Source organism: Ipomoea triloba, chromosome 11 (genome assembly GCF_003576645.1).
Source record: "Ipomoea triloba cultivar NCNSP0323 chromosome 11, ASM357664v1".
Lineage (NCBI taxonomy): Eukaryota > Viridiplantae > Streptophyta > Magnoliopsida > Solanales > Convolvulaceae > Ipomoea > Ipomoea triloba.
In genome coordinates, this window is record NC_044926.1 from 6,254,357 (window position 1) to 6,272,043 (window position 17,687).

Consider the following 17,687-nt stretch of genomic DNA (forward strand, 5'->3'; position numbering starts at 1 on the left):
ATCATTTCCAACATTTTTCCTTTTTCTCAGCACCACTCCTTTCTCTTTCAGCAAGTGTCCAATTAACAGGCCGTAACCAACATAATTCTTGTACTAGTCCGTGAAAGATGTACCTGGCCCAGTTGAACTTGATTTTTTGCATGATGGCGCCTATTAGCACCGCAATCTTCTGAGGACCGAGTCTACAATCCAGGCATTTGTACACAATACACACAAGCCTGCCAAACTCAGGCTTTAGCGTCTTTTCTTCTGATGTCCCTTCTCCAATGATTCTGTTCCAGAGCTCTTGCAGATCGTAGCCATAGTTCTCTACATCTAACTCAGATTCCGGCAAGTTGAATGCGTTCCTTATATCTGCCTCTCTGATTTCTAAGCGTGTGGAGATGATAACCGCTCCTTGAACCCTTGCCATCAAATACAACTCAGCAACGTCCTCTTCATAGTAGCCTTCATATGGGATTATGGGAAAGAAAAGAAGTCGAGAAGTCCACACTCCTTCAAAGCCTCGATGATCTCCCCCGCTAGGGCTTGATCATGAGCTTGGGCAAGGAACCCCTGGACATCCAAGATTGAGCCTGAATGGACCTTCCTCGCAAGTTCACAAAGTCTTTCTAGGGTTGCCATTGAGATTTTGTTGCAGAAATTTTGAAAAGAAGTTGAGCTTTTGTTAAAAATATGCAATGAACCTGAGATTTTAGTAGAAAAGAAGAGAGAAATGGAGTGGAAATTGCAGTGAAAAAGGAGAAAATAGATTCAATTTCATTCAAAGCAAGCATAATACTTAATAATCCACTCCAATCTAATCCATAGTATAATATTTATAGTAACAGAATAGGAGTGAAACGGCAACGCTTCATGTCCTGCTGACGTCACGATGGTCTGCTGCCTCTTCTGTCGAGCTATGATCAATTTATTTATAAATAAACATATAAAGGAGTTTGAAATTCTGCAAAGTTGATTGTTGATTTTACGGTCGGCGCCAGTCTATAACAAAAATGAAACATTTATTACTGATAAGTGATAACATATGTTGGTGCATTTCTCGTGTTCTTTATTTTATTACAAGACAGCTAGTCTGAATCTTATCCCATTCTGGACATTTATCAAAATGTTGCTAGCTTAAACCATGATTGAGTATCAACAGAAACTAAATGTATCCTCCTTTGAAGACAGAAAGTAGTTTAAGAAATGGAATCTAAAATATTCATAAAGAAGAGCACAATTCTATATTAATCCACAAGTTGATAAATCCTAAGGGCAAGAAAATCTCTGCCACACAAATTGCTAGTCAAAAGTGTAGTTCAGAAATATAATGACAGTGTAAACCAAAACGAAATTATAACACCTAGAGTCCAAGCCTCTATCTTGGCACTGGAAAATGAAAACGCCCTGGGCAATACCCCAAATTCTCGGTACCTTTAGTTCTCGTCCAGTTAAGTGGCGAACGTGACTATCTGCACTTCTGTCCTTCAATGTGGAAATGCTTCCTTCTCTACTTATCAATCAACTTCATCAGTATCAACACTAGTAATTGAGTAGTTTGTTGCCATCAGTCAATCTTCACAGAAGAGTAGATCTTACGAACAAACCAGAAGCATGCATAAAAGCCAATTGTCCCAGTTAAAACGAAGAAGGCATATGATGCAATCAACATGTAACCGAAATATAACATGCCCGAGACCAGCTTTGTAATTTCGAGCTTGGTGAAGAAGTAGAAAATAGAGTAAAGGAAAAGGTATAAAGCTGAGGAACCGGCAGTGAGATAGGCCCTCCACCACCAATAGTAGTCTTCACTGCACAACTGGAAGTAGCAGAGCACAACAGTTATCTCAGCACATGTGATCAGCAAGATCAGGAAAACTATGAAAAGGAAGCCAAAGATGTAGTAGAACTGGTTCAGCCATATGGATGTCAAGATGAAGAACAGCTCAATGAAAACAGCCCCAAAAGGAAGAATGCCTCCGATAAGTATAGAAAAGGCAGGTTTCATGTACCATGCCTGTTCAGGTATTTGCCTTGGGATCTTATTTGTCTTTACAGGGTCTTCCGTGGCTGGCTTTTTATAACCCAAATAACTGCCTACAAACACTAATGGAACTGAGATACCAAACCATAAGCAAACAAGAGCAAACATTGTTCCAAATGGAACAGCTCCAGAAGATTGCTCCCCCCAGATCAGAGCATTCAGTACAAAGAAGACAGCAAAAAGAATTCCAGGAAACATGAAAGCAGTCTTCAAGGTAATCCTCTTCCATTCTGTGCCCTTAAACATTTTGTATAAACGAGATGATGAATAGCCAGCAAATAAGCCCATGAAGACCCACAGTAGAACCATGGCAGTCATAAGCCCACCTCGGTTGGAAGGTGACAGGAAACCCAGTACAGCAAACATCATTGTCACAAGGGTCATTGCAAATATTTGAACACCAGTCCCAACATAAACACATAGTAATCCAGAATTAATAGGGGGCCTGAACACGTCTCCATGAACAAGTTTCCATCCGGTTTCTTCCTGAGCTTCATCTTGTGTTTCCAATTGATTGTAATTTGCAATATCTTTGTAGAGAGTTCTCATCATAATCATGGCAACCATACCAGAAAGGAAGAGAACAATCATAAGAGAATTGATAATGGAAAACCAGTGAATCTGATCATCATTCATTAGAAGGTAAGTATCCCAGCGTGAAGCCCATTTTATATCACTTTCCTGAGGCAAAAAAGTGCAGAGAAATTAAGATACTCAGAGGTAATAAATAATTGTTCAAACTTCAAAGTGGTAAGCATAAAACTTCCCTGTGATAGTAATACCTTGAAAGACACATCATAAGTGAAAATAACCTCCTTATCTGTGTCTACTTCTTGGGGAATAGTACTCCCTTGAATCATATCTTTGGTTTTCTGCGTGCAGGTTGTCACCTGGGGGTTCTTCTCATCCCACTCCTTATACTCGTGATTAATGCTGTCCACAGAAGCCAAAGTATGAAGGAGATCAGACCATAGAACATACTTATAGCTGGAAAAAACAAGATAGAAAATAATTGGATAAGATAAGAATAAAGGATATGGGTACAAGAATAACCTGTTTGGAGTAACTTCAAATCCTACTATTCGAGCAGTATCAGTTTCAGGATCCTTGTGATACATAACTCTAAAGCTCAAGTGGTTATTTATAAAATATTTCTCCACTTTACTCTGCAGAGGCAAGTGAATAAAAATTTGTTAAAGAAAATTCTGAATGATCAGTAGTCAAATGATAGTAATTCGGTTTTTGTGACTGACCCCTGCATAGTTCCCCTTGAACCCAACACGGAAACCATGTTCATACGTGTTAGGCTGAGTTACATCACGCCTTTGTCTAAGAACAGCAACTGGAAGGTTATCCAAAATCCTGCACCATCATTTGTCAATGCTCAGACTTGAATAGGAAAAGAACACAAGCAAAAAAACTCTAGACATGTGAATACTGGACAAAACTAAAATGAATAATTGCAACTAAACTCACATATTGACCCTATATTCATCATCAATTTTTTCTTTAAAGTTCTTAGCAGCTTCATTGTCAAGTTTTACTCGACATGCCACCTGGCATGGCAGCTCCTGTCTCATATGGAACTGTGAAGTAATCCACAAAAAACAAAACCACATCAATATATATTTAATAAAAACTGAGTTCTCAAGTAGTCTGTTTTGTAGATGCAGCAGATCAAAAGATTCTTACAGTAAAAACTGAGTTCTCTATGCGGTCACCTCGAAGGACCTCCCCCAAGTTTTCTGCACTATTCAAAATCTTGGAAGGTTTGCAGTAGTGCAAGTAGTAATAGTCATATGGAAGTTGAGTCTTTGTGGAAGACAACTTGTTAACTTTAACAGAAAGTAGATCACCCTGTCATCAATGAAAAGGCATATTCTGTAAGAGACAATTACATGCAACCACTTGGGAAATAACAGTTCATTTTAAAAATATTTATCTTCACCAGTCAAGAGCTGGGGGACAACACAGAAAGATAAATAACTCTAATACAAGTAGAACTATATTTCCATTAATAACTTGTTTCAAATGATTTAGGGGTGCCACCAATCCACCATACAACTACACATATGATGTTAGCTTTAGGAAGATACCAAATAATTTATTTGACAAAAAAAAATAAAAGAGAGAGTTCCAGCACACAAATTTCAAAAACCATTTTCAACCAAGGACAAAGTCAACCCAGAACAGAGGACACCTCATTAACATTAACTACAAATTGCTCTGTTCAGTTCACCTAACCTAAATGTAGTGAACTATACTTAGGCTAAGAATGAGCATGTTTCCCTCTATTTAAAAGGCATCTCCGGATCTGATCACTCCCATTCCCATTACTTACTAATTACAGTACATTCTAAAACATCTTTTTTCTTTAACTGCTATAGGAAGAAATGCATACATATACATCCACACTCATGATCATAACCCAGCTAAGATCCACACTACACAAAAAGCAACACTCATAATGCCAACATCAAAAGAACATATTCACTGTAAGAAATGACACCATGTCAGACTGAGGCATGAAATTTACACCATTTAAAAACAAACATGCTTCCAAAATTATTCAAATCGGAGATCCGACCGACAATAACAATGTGCACATACTTAGACGGTTCACCGACTACGATAGATCCGAACAATTCCTCATAATTTACCATTCCAACCAAATATTAATGAAATTATATTGATATAAACGCCTCATCATCACCATTAATGTTTCGAATAAAAATACGTAATTAAAAAAAAATTCACAGGGAACAGGAAAGCATACTGCTGGAAAATCTCGAGGAGCAACACCAGGGAGGTAGAAAGAGTGCGCAGATGAAACGAGGAAGAAGAAGATACAGATTATGGAGATCATATTGACCCGGCTGGATCTCCTTCGACCCATCTTCAATCCGATCCGAGATTTAGAGCGAAGAGAAGAAGAGCATAGTTGCCGAGACGGTATTTATACTGACTGATGCATTTCAGATTTGGCAGGTTGAAATGTTAAATTAAACCAATGTCCTCCTAGTCTCTGTAATCACGCTTAGGCCCCAATTGTTTCAATAAATTATAGAAAACTCCCATAAAATTGTTGGTTGTAATTTTGATTCAATTTACTATATGGCCCTCCATAGCAATTTGAACTAGGGAGTTCTATTAAAGAATTACTCACAATTTATTATCTCGTGGTCAATTTGGTATTAATTAACAAGTTCCAATCATATTCATGATCAAATAGGGGTTGATTTAGAGAGCCTATTAAAGTGCATGAAATAAAATTCAATTATTATGAATTAAATTAAAATTGTACTCCCTCCGTCCCATTTTACCTGTCATGTTTACTATTCATTGGTCAAACCAACTCTTTCTTCATTGCTTATTTTCTTTAGTAATTTTTAATCATTTTTAAATTTGATTTTTGTGTTTAATAGTACTTTTAATGTAGTTTCTAAATATATAAATTTTATATACTAATACTAAATTTAATATTATGAAAAATTGAATTAAAAATAACTTCAGTCAAACCTCGTTAACCGAATCAGACAAACAAAATGGGACGGAGGTAGTAATTCATAATGACATGTCATTTTGTTAATATTGATGTGGATGTTAACATCATTAATGGCATGGAAATAACTGTTGACAGATTTATTTATTAACCTTTTGCACATGCTTAATTTTTCGTTTATAGAGTTAAATACTTATTCATTAAAGAGATTAATAATTATTTAAAGGCAAATAAAATTAACAAGAATTAATTGATGATGAGGCTTTTTGTTTTATATACATAGAAAAGTTAGTTAACTTTTTAGAATATGAGGGTAACGAATGATTATTCTACAAAGTAAACAATAAAAGTATGAAAAAGTGTCTCATTTTGAGACCCTTTATCTATACATGTGATATATTTGTTATGCAACTAGCACCAATGAAGAAAGCTCGTGTTTAAGTACATAGATTATTATCGAATTTGACTACTTTACTTTCTTGTACTAAAATCATGATTTGGGATGCATTGGCTAATGTGATTTTAGATGTGGCATAACCTAGGTAAGGCTAATTTGCCCTTTTTATTCGAAGACTAAACTATTGGATTGGGTAGCCTAAATATCGATTGTTATGCCATGGACCTGGATCCAAATTATGAGTAAATAATGATACATATCATAAGCCACATCATTATTAAAAACTATAGTAAAAAAATAGTTTAACATCTTTTATATTTTAATTCATTGGTCTATAGAGGAAAAACAAAAACAAAAGTGTGCTGATGTGGATACTAAACATCATTAATAACATAAAAAAAAAATTGCTATATGATATTTAGGTGTGTGGTTTTCCATGTGTTGTTTTATTTCTTAAGGTGTGTTTTTTTTAGTTAAGTGCATCGTTTTAAAGCTTTAGGTGCGTGATTTTCCTTCTTAAGGTGTGTGATTTGTGCGCTTAAGGTGCGTCAGTTGTTGAAACTTAAGATGTGTCGGCGTAAGGCTTTAGATGCGTGAATTTCCTTCTAAAGGTTTTTTTTTTTTTTTTGTAGTTCCAACACACAAACAAGAGTTTTTTGCATTTTTAGTCACACGACTATAGTGGCACTTGCAGGATTGGTCCACGGCTTTCAAATTCTGCAATTTTGGTCATGACTATTGTTTTTGTTGCAAAAATGATCCTTCCAGCGCCGGAAAACAAAAATCGACGGATTTTCCGGCAATTTTTCGTCGGAAAAAAAAATCGGCATATTTTCCGTCAATTTCTCGCCGGAAAAAAAAATCCCCTTTCAAGTAGGATTAAAATTGACATTTCTAAAAAAATTAATTTAGTTTACTTTTTATTCTAAATTAACATTTCTAAAAAATTCACGTTTGTGTTGGCGGATGTTACTACTGGGCAAAATTATTCGAATATTATTTTTTTTAGTTTAAATTTAATCTTAATATTATTATTTTTTGTTGATCTTGAATTTGTATAAATAATTTTGAATTTGTACTTAATTGGCTAAAAAGTAAATATAAGTTTTTTTTTGAAGATAAGTAAATATAATTTAAATTTAAATGAAAAAGTAAAAATAATTTTGAATTTGTATTTAATTTTACTAAGATTAACTTGGCTACGTATGCTTTTAGAAATGAATTAGTTTTAACTTTAATTAGTTTACCAAAATAAAAAATAATTAAATTGACTACATATGTTTTTAGAAATGAATTTTTTTAACTTAACTTAATTGTTTAGAAATGTCAATTTTAATCCTACTTGAAAGGAGAATTCTTTTTTCCCGGCGAGAAATTGACGGAAAATATATTAATTTTTTTCCGGCGAAATATTGCCGCAAAATCCGCCGGTTTTTGTTTTCCGACGCCGGAAGTACCATTTTTGCAACAAAAACAATAGTCATGGACCAAAATTGCAAAGTTTGAAAGTCGTGGATCAATCCTGCAAGTGCCACTATAGTCGTGGGACTAATAATGCAAAAAACTCCACAAACAATATAATATTCTTTATAATATTTTCTCTACAAAGCCATATGTATGTTAATTCAGTTTAAGGTGCATCAATTACAATTTTTTTTTTAAAAAGAAGAATATATCACCGTCAGCCGCACAAGAACCCCCCCCCCCCCCCCCCCACACACATATATATATATATATACTTTGAGAAAAATATTAAAGTTAACCCCACTAAATATAATACATATAAATAGAAATTTTTTAATTCTCAAAATATAATAATAAAAAATTTAATAACTCTTTGTTTCATGAGAATCAAAAGTAGTTGGAACTAGAGAACTAGAGTGGAAACAGACAATTGAAAAAGTCTTAAATTTTGTTCAAATAACTTTTACTCTCTTCTTGCAATAGATATGGAATTTCAAAGTTGAGCTCAAAACTTAGAAATTTTTTGTGTTGCTTCACTTTTTCATAGCATTGGTACTTTGCTAAATGTTGTTGAAGCTTGCTGTAAACACTATAATATCTTTGATGTGTGTTCTAACTCTGCATTTTCCAATATCCAAGAGGTTGATTCTTTTGCTGAAAAACTAGTGGTGAAAAGAAAAATAGTGTATATTCATTAGTTTTTTTCCTTGTGAAATTAACTTTAATATTACTGGTGGCAACTGCAAATGTTGAAAGAGCTTTTTCAATAATAAAACTAGTGAAAAATAGAGCGTGCAATCAAATGGAAAATAACTTGATGAATGATTGTTTGGTTACTTTTATTGAAAGGGGTGTGTTTGAAATCATTATATTGTTGATAAAGAAAAAATTATACAACATTTTCAAAGTATGAAAACTAGGGATGGCAACGGGGTGGGACGTGTTAGCAATATTACTATTAATACTATTTTATCTTTTGTATAATATATAGTTTGTATTTCTCTGGCTGTAGTTTAGTCTTGTATTAGTTACCTGTAGAATAGGAAAGGTCTTGGTTGTCAGATATAAGCTCTCTCTGTGTAATCTTATTGAATTTCAAACTCTCAATCTCATCTGGTATCAGTTGCGTTAGGACTGGTCCTTTTTCCCCTATCACCGCTACCCTCTCGTAACAGAATCTTTCACCCTCCACCACTGCCATGGCCGCTGACCGGACAATCGTGATCACCACGGCTCCACCGCAGGTGCCGCCACCCTCCCTAAATTCCGCTCATCACTATGTCTCGTGTAAACTCACAGCGCGCAATTATCTATTCTGGCGTACTCAGCTATGGTGTGATAATCTTGGAGCAACATATTTAGCAGCCAATCCAGTTTTTCATGCTCGTACGAAACATGTGGAAATTGACTACCACTTCGTTCGTGACAATGTCGCTTTTGGAGAGTTCGTGGTAAATTTTGTTTCTACTCGAGATCAGCTAGCTGATATCTTCACCAAACCACTTCCTGCTCCGCGCTTTCAAGATCTCCGAGACAAGCTCAATGTTGTCGCCCTCCAACCTTGTGCTTGAGGGGGTGTGTTAGCAATATTATTATTAATACTATTTTATCTTTTGTATACTATATAGTTTGTATTTCTCTGGCTGTAATTTAGTCTTGTATTAGTTACCTGTAGAATAGGAGAGGTCTGGGTTGTCAGATATAAGCTCTCTCTCTCTGTAATCTTATTGAATTTCAAACTCTCAATCTCATCGGACAGGGATACTCCCCGTCCCCGTCCCCTGCGGGAAATGGAAAATAGTCACATCCCTGTCCCCGATTAATTCTTAGTCAACATGTAATTTTAATTATTAAAACTATGATTTTAATTTTAAAAAATTAAATATAATTCTTATTAAAATAATTATTCGGGGACGGGGCGGGGTGGGGAGGGGTATCCCTATCCCCGTCTCCGGCGGGGAATTGAAAAAATTTCCCGTCCCCGTTCCCGATCCCTGAAATTTTTCCCCATTCCCGTCCCGTTTCAGACGGGGACGGGGCACATTGCCATCCCTAATGAAAACGCGTTGTGGACAATTGTAAAATGAAGACATTTATTTATAAATGTAGCTTATATTTATATTTTTATATTATTAAAAGTAATATTGACACTACTGAATTTGAATCTTGACTCAACTGCTAATGAGTAGAGGGTACATTGTGATGTGGTATCTCAAATTTGCAGAGTTGTTGATGCTTGAACCTCTTGGAATCCAACATAAGCCAAAGAAGAATTATTTGGGTGCAAAACGAAATAATCATTAATGGAAGGGTGAGATCTCGCGAGGAAAAGGAGAACATAATGGTTGTATTACTTGTATATGGGCACGGCCGCACGAGTGTTGTATCTTCTTACTTTTCTTCTTTTGGCTACCATGCAGAGCTAGGTGGGAAAGAGTTGTTACTTTTCTTCTTTTGGCTACCATCCAAACTTAGGTGAGAAAAGGGATTATATTGTAATATTGTAGGAAGAATGGCACATTATTTGATGTGTTTACTTGAGTCCAAAATTTCAAAACAAATATAAGAATGTCGTACATTGTACAATGCACCAATTTCTTCACCACTTCAATCCTTTTCTTTCTTAATTTAATTATTTGTATTATGAAAAGACAAAAACAAGACTAGAGAAAAGGAAATAAAGATAAGTGATAAAATGACATGAATTCAACCAAGCTTATTATGATATTCTTGTGAAGGAGAGGAATGGTGATTCTGTGGCGACTAAAAATGACTCAATTTGGTTTTCAAAAAAAAAAAAAAAAGACTCAATTTGCGAATGTTGGGTTATTCAACAACACTTTGAAGTATGTCTTATTAATTTCTTTCAAGATCAACGAAAAAGGAATCCAATTATTTGTGTTATAAATAGAAGAGCCGTGCAAGAGGTTAGAGAAAAAGGAATCCAATTATTTGTGCTCTAAATAGAAGAGGCGTGAAGACATTCGATAGTGGATTATTTGTCATCTTCAAAAGACTGAAGGTGGATGACAGAATGAATTTCTTTCTAGATCAACGAACAAACTTGCTCATGCTTTAGCTAAAGCGATATGTTCCCAGTCTAGTCCTTATTGGTTGTCTTATGTTCCTTCATTAAATAAGTTCACGTGATGCCTAAATTTTACATAATAACTCCATCTACTATAGCATAAAAAAAATAATAAAAAAAAAAACCAGTGGGGTAGCTCAAGTGACAAGTGAACTCTCTTTGTGGGAAGGAATTGCGGGAGAGCCCGGGTTCAATTCTCACAAGTGACGATTCCCCCTGGGCCAGCTCCCGTGCCTCCCGGAGCGAACGTCGGTGGACCCGAGAACGTTAAACGGACGGAAAAAAAAGCTCCCGTGCGTGCCTCCCGGAGCGAACGTGGGTGGACCCAACCGAAACGGACGTAGAGAAAAACCCTGTAAATTTACCCAAAAAAAAAAATTTGAGGATAAATTTAAATGTAAACAATGAGGTACAACTACAAAAGTCCATGGTGCATTATTTTTCACTTAAAAAGGATTGAATTTACTAGGGTAAACATAGTTTGGATCTTTATATATATAATACTAACACTGATACTATTAACTAACACTAATTCCGACACTAGTGTATGTATCATGTTATTAGAAATGATTTTCAATATGACCTATAGTACAATCACATATCGTACAAGATGTTATTGAAATAGATCCAGTACAATACATAATTATACCAAGTAGTCAAGTACTATTGAAAATCATTACCAATAATAACCTATACAATATATGATTGATAGTATCGAGTACAATGGTACCGATCAGCAATCTCCACCCCCACACAATATAATTGTTACAGTGTAGAACCCAAGAAACCAACTTGCTACTTCGCTAGCCATCCAATTTGCTAGAAACTTGATTTTGTATTATAAGGGTTTAAGGAGTTCAATTGTAGATAGGTCTCGAATCTAGAGATTACAGAACAGACAAATCCCCAGGTTATGTAGTTTACTAAGGAATCTGAAATCAGCCAAATGAATTACAAGTTTTCATCCCTGGAGAGAAGTTGGTGAAATTAAGAGCAAGTCAGCAGGTGAGATTTGAACTTCTCCAGCTCAGTAATAACCTCATCCTGTGGCCTATAAATGATGTCCATCATTCTCCATATCTGCAGGATAATTCAAAGTTAAGAAACAGACACTGCCAAATTGACTCTACATTGCCAACAATATAAAACTATGACAGCCTGTTTTTTGGGATTGGATTTGGGGCGGGGTTGACATTTATGTAGAGCCTGAGGATTTGAAGCACATGCCGAGTATAATAAAAATACTGATGTGAAATTCTAGCTTTAATGCATGGATAATCATCAATTATGATTGACTTAACATCTTTATGTTTGATAGGTTAATGCAGCACTCGAATATAATATATACAATAGGCAAAAAGTGTGGTTTTCACCTGCAAAGTGCCACCTCCACCAGTGCTTTCACCATCATCAGAGACGCTAACGATTGTCCATGGATCTGATGCATTCCAATGGAAGTCAACGACCTTATCCCTGAATCCATCAGCAGAGACGCAACATCATAACAAAGTCTAATAAAATGTCAAACTGAAAGAAGCGTAAAGTGGATAAATGTTGGTGTAAAAATTGATTTTAAAATAGATGCATAATTTCGGTAAGCAAGCAGTTCTCTCACTGACAATAAGAGCAGGCAATGTTAACTGAAGGTTTTACCCAACAATTGGAAAAAAGATGGAGAAAGAAATAAAGAGATTATGTGAATCGGGAAGTGTCAGATACAGAGATAGAGATGATGATTCAAGATGTTGTTTATCAACTACTCTTTGATGGGTTGATGACAGTTATCTTTCTTCACATTTTACAATTTGTGGGGGTCATAATAAAACATTTAGTTAAGTTTCCCAGTAAAGGTGAGCAGAATACATGTATTGAGCACATCTCTTAAAGTGAAAGTGGCAGATTATTGAGCAAGACAATGAATAGAATTTTAAATGGAACAATCCTCCAAATCAGATTAGTAATTAAAATTCTTAGAACCTGTGTCCAGCATGACGGAAGAACAAGCCTTGAGGGGAATTTGGAGGTTTTTTCCCAGGATCCTCCTTACCAATCTGAGCAAACATTTTTGTCAATAAACAATATGTAACTACTAATATAAAAGCATGTAGCATTTTGAAAATGAAACATGAATAGTTTTCATCCATTAAAATGTCAACTTTCTAAATCAGACATTATTTTTCAGTTTTCAAAACTCAAAAGAATATGAAAAACTATGTATAAAGTATAAACTCAAACCTTTTCATGATCCCAGATATTCAAGATGCCATCCTCAGCAGAACTTCCAAAGACAGATGACTTGTCTGGAGACCACTGCAATATACATACAAGTTTGCTAAATCGCCAGTGGAAATAGCAGGCAAACTGAATCCTTCAAATATTAGAGGGAAATCTGACATGTCATATAGTGTAATACCTGGACACATAGAACAGCAGCAGAATGACCTTCAAATATGTGGATAGGAGAACCTACTCCTCCAGAAGTGAGTTTACGGCGGTCAAACATACGGACGGTGTTATCAGCAGACCTGAAGAAGAATGGTACTCCAGTGCTTCAGAGAGATTGTATATACTAATGGCAACACTAGCCCAACAGTGTAATGGCATGTTAACACCAGATGAAAGTCATAAAAAAATGATGTTTCCCTATAATTACAGAAGAATTTAACCAGCAAAGACCTGAAAGGAGCAGCTAGTATATATTACCCAGTCAAGATAAGATTTACATCAAATGGATTCCAATCAACACAATGGAGATCAGCACTGTGAGCCTTCTCAACCTGCCAGCAAATAACAAAATCCTAAAGACTAACCAGATATAAAATCTAATTGCAACAGTAAGGTTAACAGCAAAGAGAATGTAATATCTTCACAAGAAACAGAGAAAAAATAAAACATGAAACAGTGTATAACAATCAAGATATCTTAGCAAAATCAGATTTGTCAAGTGACTGGTAGTAAAACAAAGGTTTAGTCTAGAGATCAGTAATCTAATCACCAAAGTTGAACTTTCAGTAAACATTTTCAGAACCTTCTCAATCAAACTCTAGAAAATGGTTGTTGCTAGATTATAATCCCAAAAACACACTCAAATGGTAAAGTGTCATGGGTTGTTAACTGTATAGAAAGAGCATACTTGATACTAAATAAGAGAACTGTTTTGATACTTTAAAATGAAGGATAATGTATTCATGATTCAAGTTGCAGCCCAGAAAAGTGCATGCTTAATATTGTCGTAGACGTTTAGTCATATTTTACAAGTATAAACTGAAGCTCTAGAAGCAGCAAAAGCAAAATGAGGAGAATAACCTTCATGACGGGAGCTGAACCTCGTCTTGCATCCCACAATATTAAGCATGAATCATCCCCAACACTACAGAACTCCTGTGCACTATATCATTATATAAAAAATCAGTAAAAATAAAGTTAGGATAGTGCTGCAACCATTCTATTTTTCCCTCCGTTTTTTCCAACATAAAAGAAAGTTTGATCTTGTATAAGCAATAATAAATGTAATATTTCCCAACTTGTTACATGAAATAATTAGGACTTAAATACAGAACATCCCAAAGGGCAAGAGAGCAGATACTGCAAAGTCGTATACCTTGAAGGGCAAAACTGAACGTCTTCAACAGTATCCTCGTGCCCTTGGAAAACACCTCGAGCTTGAACAGTAGGACTATTTGCAGGCAGCTTAGTGCTAGTGGCTCCAGATCCCAGAGGCTTCTTATCACCCTGATCAGTTGCCAAGGTAGAGATATGGTCATGAATGCTCCACAACACTACTGACTTGTCCTTCCCTGCCACAAATAGTTATGAACAGTTGAATACTTTAAGTAGATATACTTGTATACATCCAAAATATCACCAATTGAAGTCTTATACACACACACACACATCCAAAATATCATTGATGTGTGCATCCTAATAGCAAAAGGTAGCTTAAACAGATGAACAACTAGTCAACTACTTGAAAAATGTATAGACAGCAAAAAATATTTTGAGATTCAAACTGTTTAACCTCCAGATAGCACAAAGGGCTCCGTTGGGCACATAGCAAGTGCAAATTCAGCATTATCTTGATGACCTGTCAACACCTGCAAGTGACACCAAACTTTAGACCACCTAGTTGGAGAAAAACAAACATAGCAGAATGATCAAAATATAACTTGCAAAATCTGAATAAAGAACTTGTATATGTCTATATGATATTTAAATGAGAAACCTTCAAATATAAATTAAATAAATTGTCAAGACTTGAGACAAAGCAAAAGTGACAATTTGATGGGCTCAGCAATCATGTTAATACTAAGAAACAAATTAACTACATCCTCACATTCTTATATTTTAAAAGAAAGCATACCAAGTCTGGCTTAGAGTCAGAGGCTCCCAAAACAGCATGTCGACTAGGCTGAGACTCAACATCCCAGATGAGAACCTGGTTTCAGAATTTCAAGAAACCATGTAATCACATCAAAGGATCTAGCATTAATAAAAGGAGAGCAGAAGAATAAAAAAAGATTGTATGAAAATATCTGTGACGGGCATCAAAAGTTGAAGAATATACTCACATCCGGACTGTCAGTGTGTGTGGCCACTATCTTGCTATTCTGAGGCAATTCCCTGATTCGATTAACCTGCAATTATTAACAGATTTTTCAAATCAATTCTATGCAAAACCAGATTTTATGTTTTCAGAACTCAATGCATCATTTCTGTGTTATATAAAGGGTGAATTTCAAATTAGGAGGGGAAACAGCTACTTCTATTCCTGCAGCGCTCATGCTTTTAAAAGAATTTTAACTAAAATGGAAAATGAAAACTTTATACCAAACCCAATGCATAATCCAAAGTAATAGAAAGTATAAACTCTTTATTGTTACTAATGTGTAAATTATACTATATATTACGATTTGATTTCAGTAATTGGAAATGAAACAAAATATGCATACCTCTCCAGGATGTATGATTGTTTTGTGCTTCTTTACAAAAGGAGACCGGGCCTCTTCATTGAACTAGAACATAGGAAACCAATACTATATAATAAGAAACAGAATAATAAAAGTGGGGAGGTGTGAAAATCGTGGATCTATCATGTAGAAAACCTGTGAGATGTGCTCTGCAGCTGCAACCCTAGGTTTTACAACTTCACAATTTGCAATCACAAGTGTATTTGGAACACTACCATCAGTCTAGCATGGGGAGTCAAGAAAAGAAATAACAAAATATTAGTGTAAATAAACTGTAACTTGAGAAAAAAGTGTCACACAATAAAATGCTAAAAATGTTCCATGCACTTGAAGAGCACAGGCTGAGAAGTGAAAAATCAAGTATATACTGTAAATTGTAAAAGACATGAATGTAATATTGTGCCATCTTTGGTTGGAATAAGACATTTTTCAACTCTGAGAACTAAAAAAAAAAAAAAAAAAAAAAAGCAGCTACATCCTCAAGATTCTTCTCAAAATCAACCAAGAGCTATCAGCCTCAAGAACAAAGTCTTAACTGCTCAATTAATGGGCACATTCTATAGTTTACATTTTCAAGAAGGAAAATGCTTCCCACCGCTACAAAAATGGAAAAACCCAATACATATTTGCCACTCCCTAATGTGACAATTTTTGTATGGTTAGTTTTTCCTTTTTTATTTAAAATTTCAATCTATTAAAATTGCCACGTCAGGGAGTGGCAAAAATGTAGTGGCTTCTGGCTGCACAATCATAATGTCATCACTTATCTTGTTCTTTTCTTTGTTAGACATTTCCACTCACATCTATTTGGAGTACATGCGAATAATTTAACGCCATGGGAAGTTGGGAACAAATAAGATCTTTTAACAAATATACAAAACATTGAGATGACAATTCATTAACTTCCCAAAACAACCAAATAAGCAGTTCCTTGTATTCTCCTCTAGCCTGTCCATCAAAATGGGTACAAGTATATCAATATCTAATAATGAACTTGATTCAAGTGCCTAATGAACTGCCCATTTTGACCAATAAACCACCATCACTTCAAAAAAAAACACAAAGCTGGGCAAGTGTACATCCCTAGCCAAAATTCAAAAGCTCATCTCATCATGGAACTAGTCCATTGCAGCTTCCATAATAATTAAAAAAGATTTATAAAAAATGAAATAAGTTTGACCACTGCAATGCAACCCACATACATAGCCATCAAGCTGAGTTAACAGAATACAAGTATTTGAAGGGCTAAAGAACATCATCTTACCTGCTCAGAGAGGTACAGGCGTTGGCGATTCTTGTAAGTTGCTTGCTCCACTTGTGGCCCCCACCTGAGAGAGAGGATGGTGGCTTTAATTTACTAGGATCACAAACAATGGTGAAACTTCACTTCATATCATAATGCAGGAGCACAAAACATAAAGAAATGATAAATCATAATCCTAAATCTATGATTTAACACAAAATTTGATTTCTAGAATCCTTGTTATTTCTGAAAACAAATTTCTACAATGCTCAACAACTAGGGTTTTTAGGGGTACAATGCACTAATGCTAGTGATATAAACAATAGACAAAAAGTTAAAATTAAAAACTGTTGCGGACATTTTTTTCCAGGGATCAACCAGGATGCCAAAAACAAACACAATACAAAAAAATAAACAACAAATCACCAACTCACCAAGAGCGAAAAAAAGGAATGATATTACAAATTATGAAAATGATCAAACCCTAGAGAGAGAGAGAGAGAGAGATGCAGGACCTGCAGGAAAGAGATGGCCAGACAAGGTTGTGGTTAGCAAGCCAGTCATAGAGAACGGGAACTAGAGACTTCCACTGTGTGTAACGCTCGTTCACCGACGGCTGACTCCCTTTTCCGGTTCTCTCCTTCATCTTCTCCCCCTGGCCCTCTGGATTGCAATCTCTCTCTCTCTCACACACACACAGTCCCGCTTTTGGATTTCCCGCGTTGCTCAAGCGCAAACCACTGCTACCCCTTCCACTTAGGCACTTGTGGCCTTTTCCCACGGTTTATCAGGTTCCTCACTGTAATTTCCAGACAACATAATAATAAGGTTATGTTTGGCAAACCTAGTTGAAAAAGTAGCTGGAAAGTTGAAAAGTAGCTGAAAACTGAAAAGCTATAAGCTCGAAGCTGAAATCTGAAGAGTTGTTAAGCTAGCTGTTGTCCTTAAAAGTGTTTGGTAAAATTAACTTTTTGATAAGCTGATAAATGTAAAAAGACTA

General features: G+C 35.5%; 2 protein-coding genes across 2 annotated transcripts; both read right to left on the minus strand.

Annotated features, from left to right (window-relative positions):
* Positions 1–1,201: 1,201 nt before the first annotated feature.
* Positions 1,202–4,971, minus strand: LOC115996676 (transmembrane 9 superfamily member 7-like). Its single transcript, XM_031236028.1, has 7 exons — positions 4,803–4,971; positions 3,719–3,883; positions 3,503–3,612; positions 3,280–3,388; positions 3,080–3,192; positions 2,809–2,959; positions 1,202–2,707 (listed from the first exon to the last, which is right to left on the minus strand). The coding sequence occupies exons 1-7, from the start codon at positions 4,920–4,922 to the stop codon at positions 1,550–1,552; spliced, it is 1,926 nt and encodes a 641-aa protein (XP_031091888.1). The 5' UTR covers positions 4,923–4,971; the 3' UTR covers positions 1,202–1,549.
* A 6,182-nt stretch (positions 4,972–11,153) lies between these two features.
* On the minus strand, positions 11,154–17,452 carry LOC115997551 (WD-40 repeat-containing protein MSI4-like). The gene is made up of 15 exons (XM_031237129.1): positions 17,203–17,452; positions 16,709–16,772; positions 15,580–15,666; positions 15,427–15,489; positions 15,046–15,111; positions 14,838–14,912; positions 14,496–14,571; positions 14,079–14,274; positions 13,784–13,865; positions 13,181–13,254; positions 12,891–13,002; positions 12,713–12,787; positions 12,455–12,528; positions 11,851–11,950; positions 11,154–11,557 (listed from the first exon to the last, which is right to left on the minus strand). The coding sequence occupies exons 1-15, from the start codon at positions 17,331–17,333 to the stop codon at positions 11,465–11,467; spliced, it is 1,368 nt and encodes a 455-aa protein (XP_031092989.1). The 5' UTR covers positions 17,334–17,452; the 3' UTR covers positions 11,154–11,464.
* Positions 17,453–17,687: the final 235 nt, after the last annotated feature.

Coding starts and splice junctions, on each gene's coding strand:
- LOC115996676 (XM_031236028.1), bottom strand. CDS start 4,922: ATGGGTCGAAGGAGATCCAGCCGGGTCAATATGATCTCCATAATCTGT. Junction 3,389..3,502: donor GATGAATATAGGGTCAATAT/GTGAGTTTAGTT, acceptor ATGATGGTGCAG/GATTTTGGATAACCTTCCAG. Junction 3,193..3,279: donor TCAAGGGGAACTATGCAGGG/GTCAGTCACAAA, acceptor TTGCCTCTGCAG/AGTAAAGTGGAGAAATATTT.
- LOC115997551 (XM_031237129.1), bottom strand. CDS start 17,333: ATGAAGGAGAGAACCGGAAAAGGGAGTCAGCCGTCGGTGAACGAGCGT. Junction 14,572..14,837: donor CTGACTCTAAGCCAGACTTG/GTATGCTTTCTT, acceptor TGTCACTTGCAG/GTGTTGACAGGTCATCAAGA. Junction 13,003..13,180: donor GTAAATCTTATCTTGACTGG/GTAATATATACT, acceptor ATTCTTCTTCAG/GTCTGCTGATAACACCGTCC.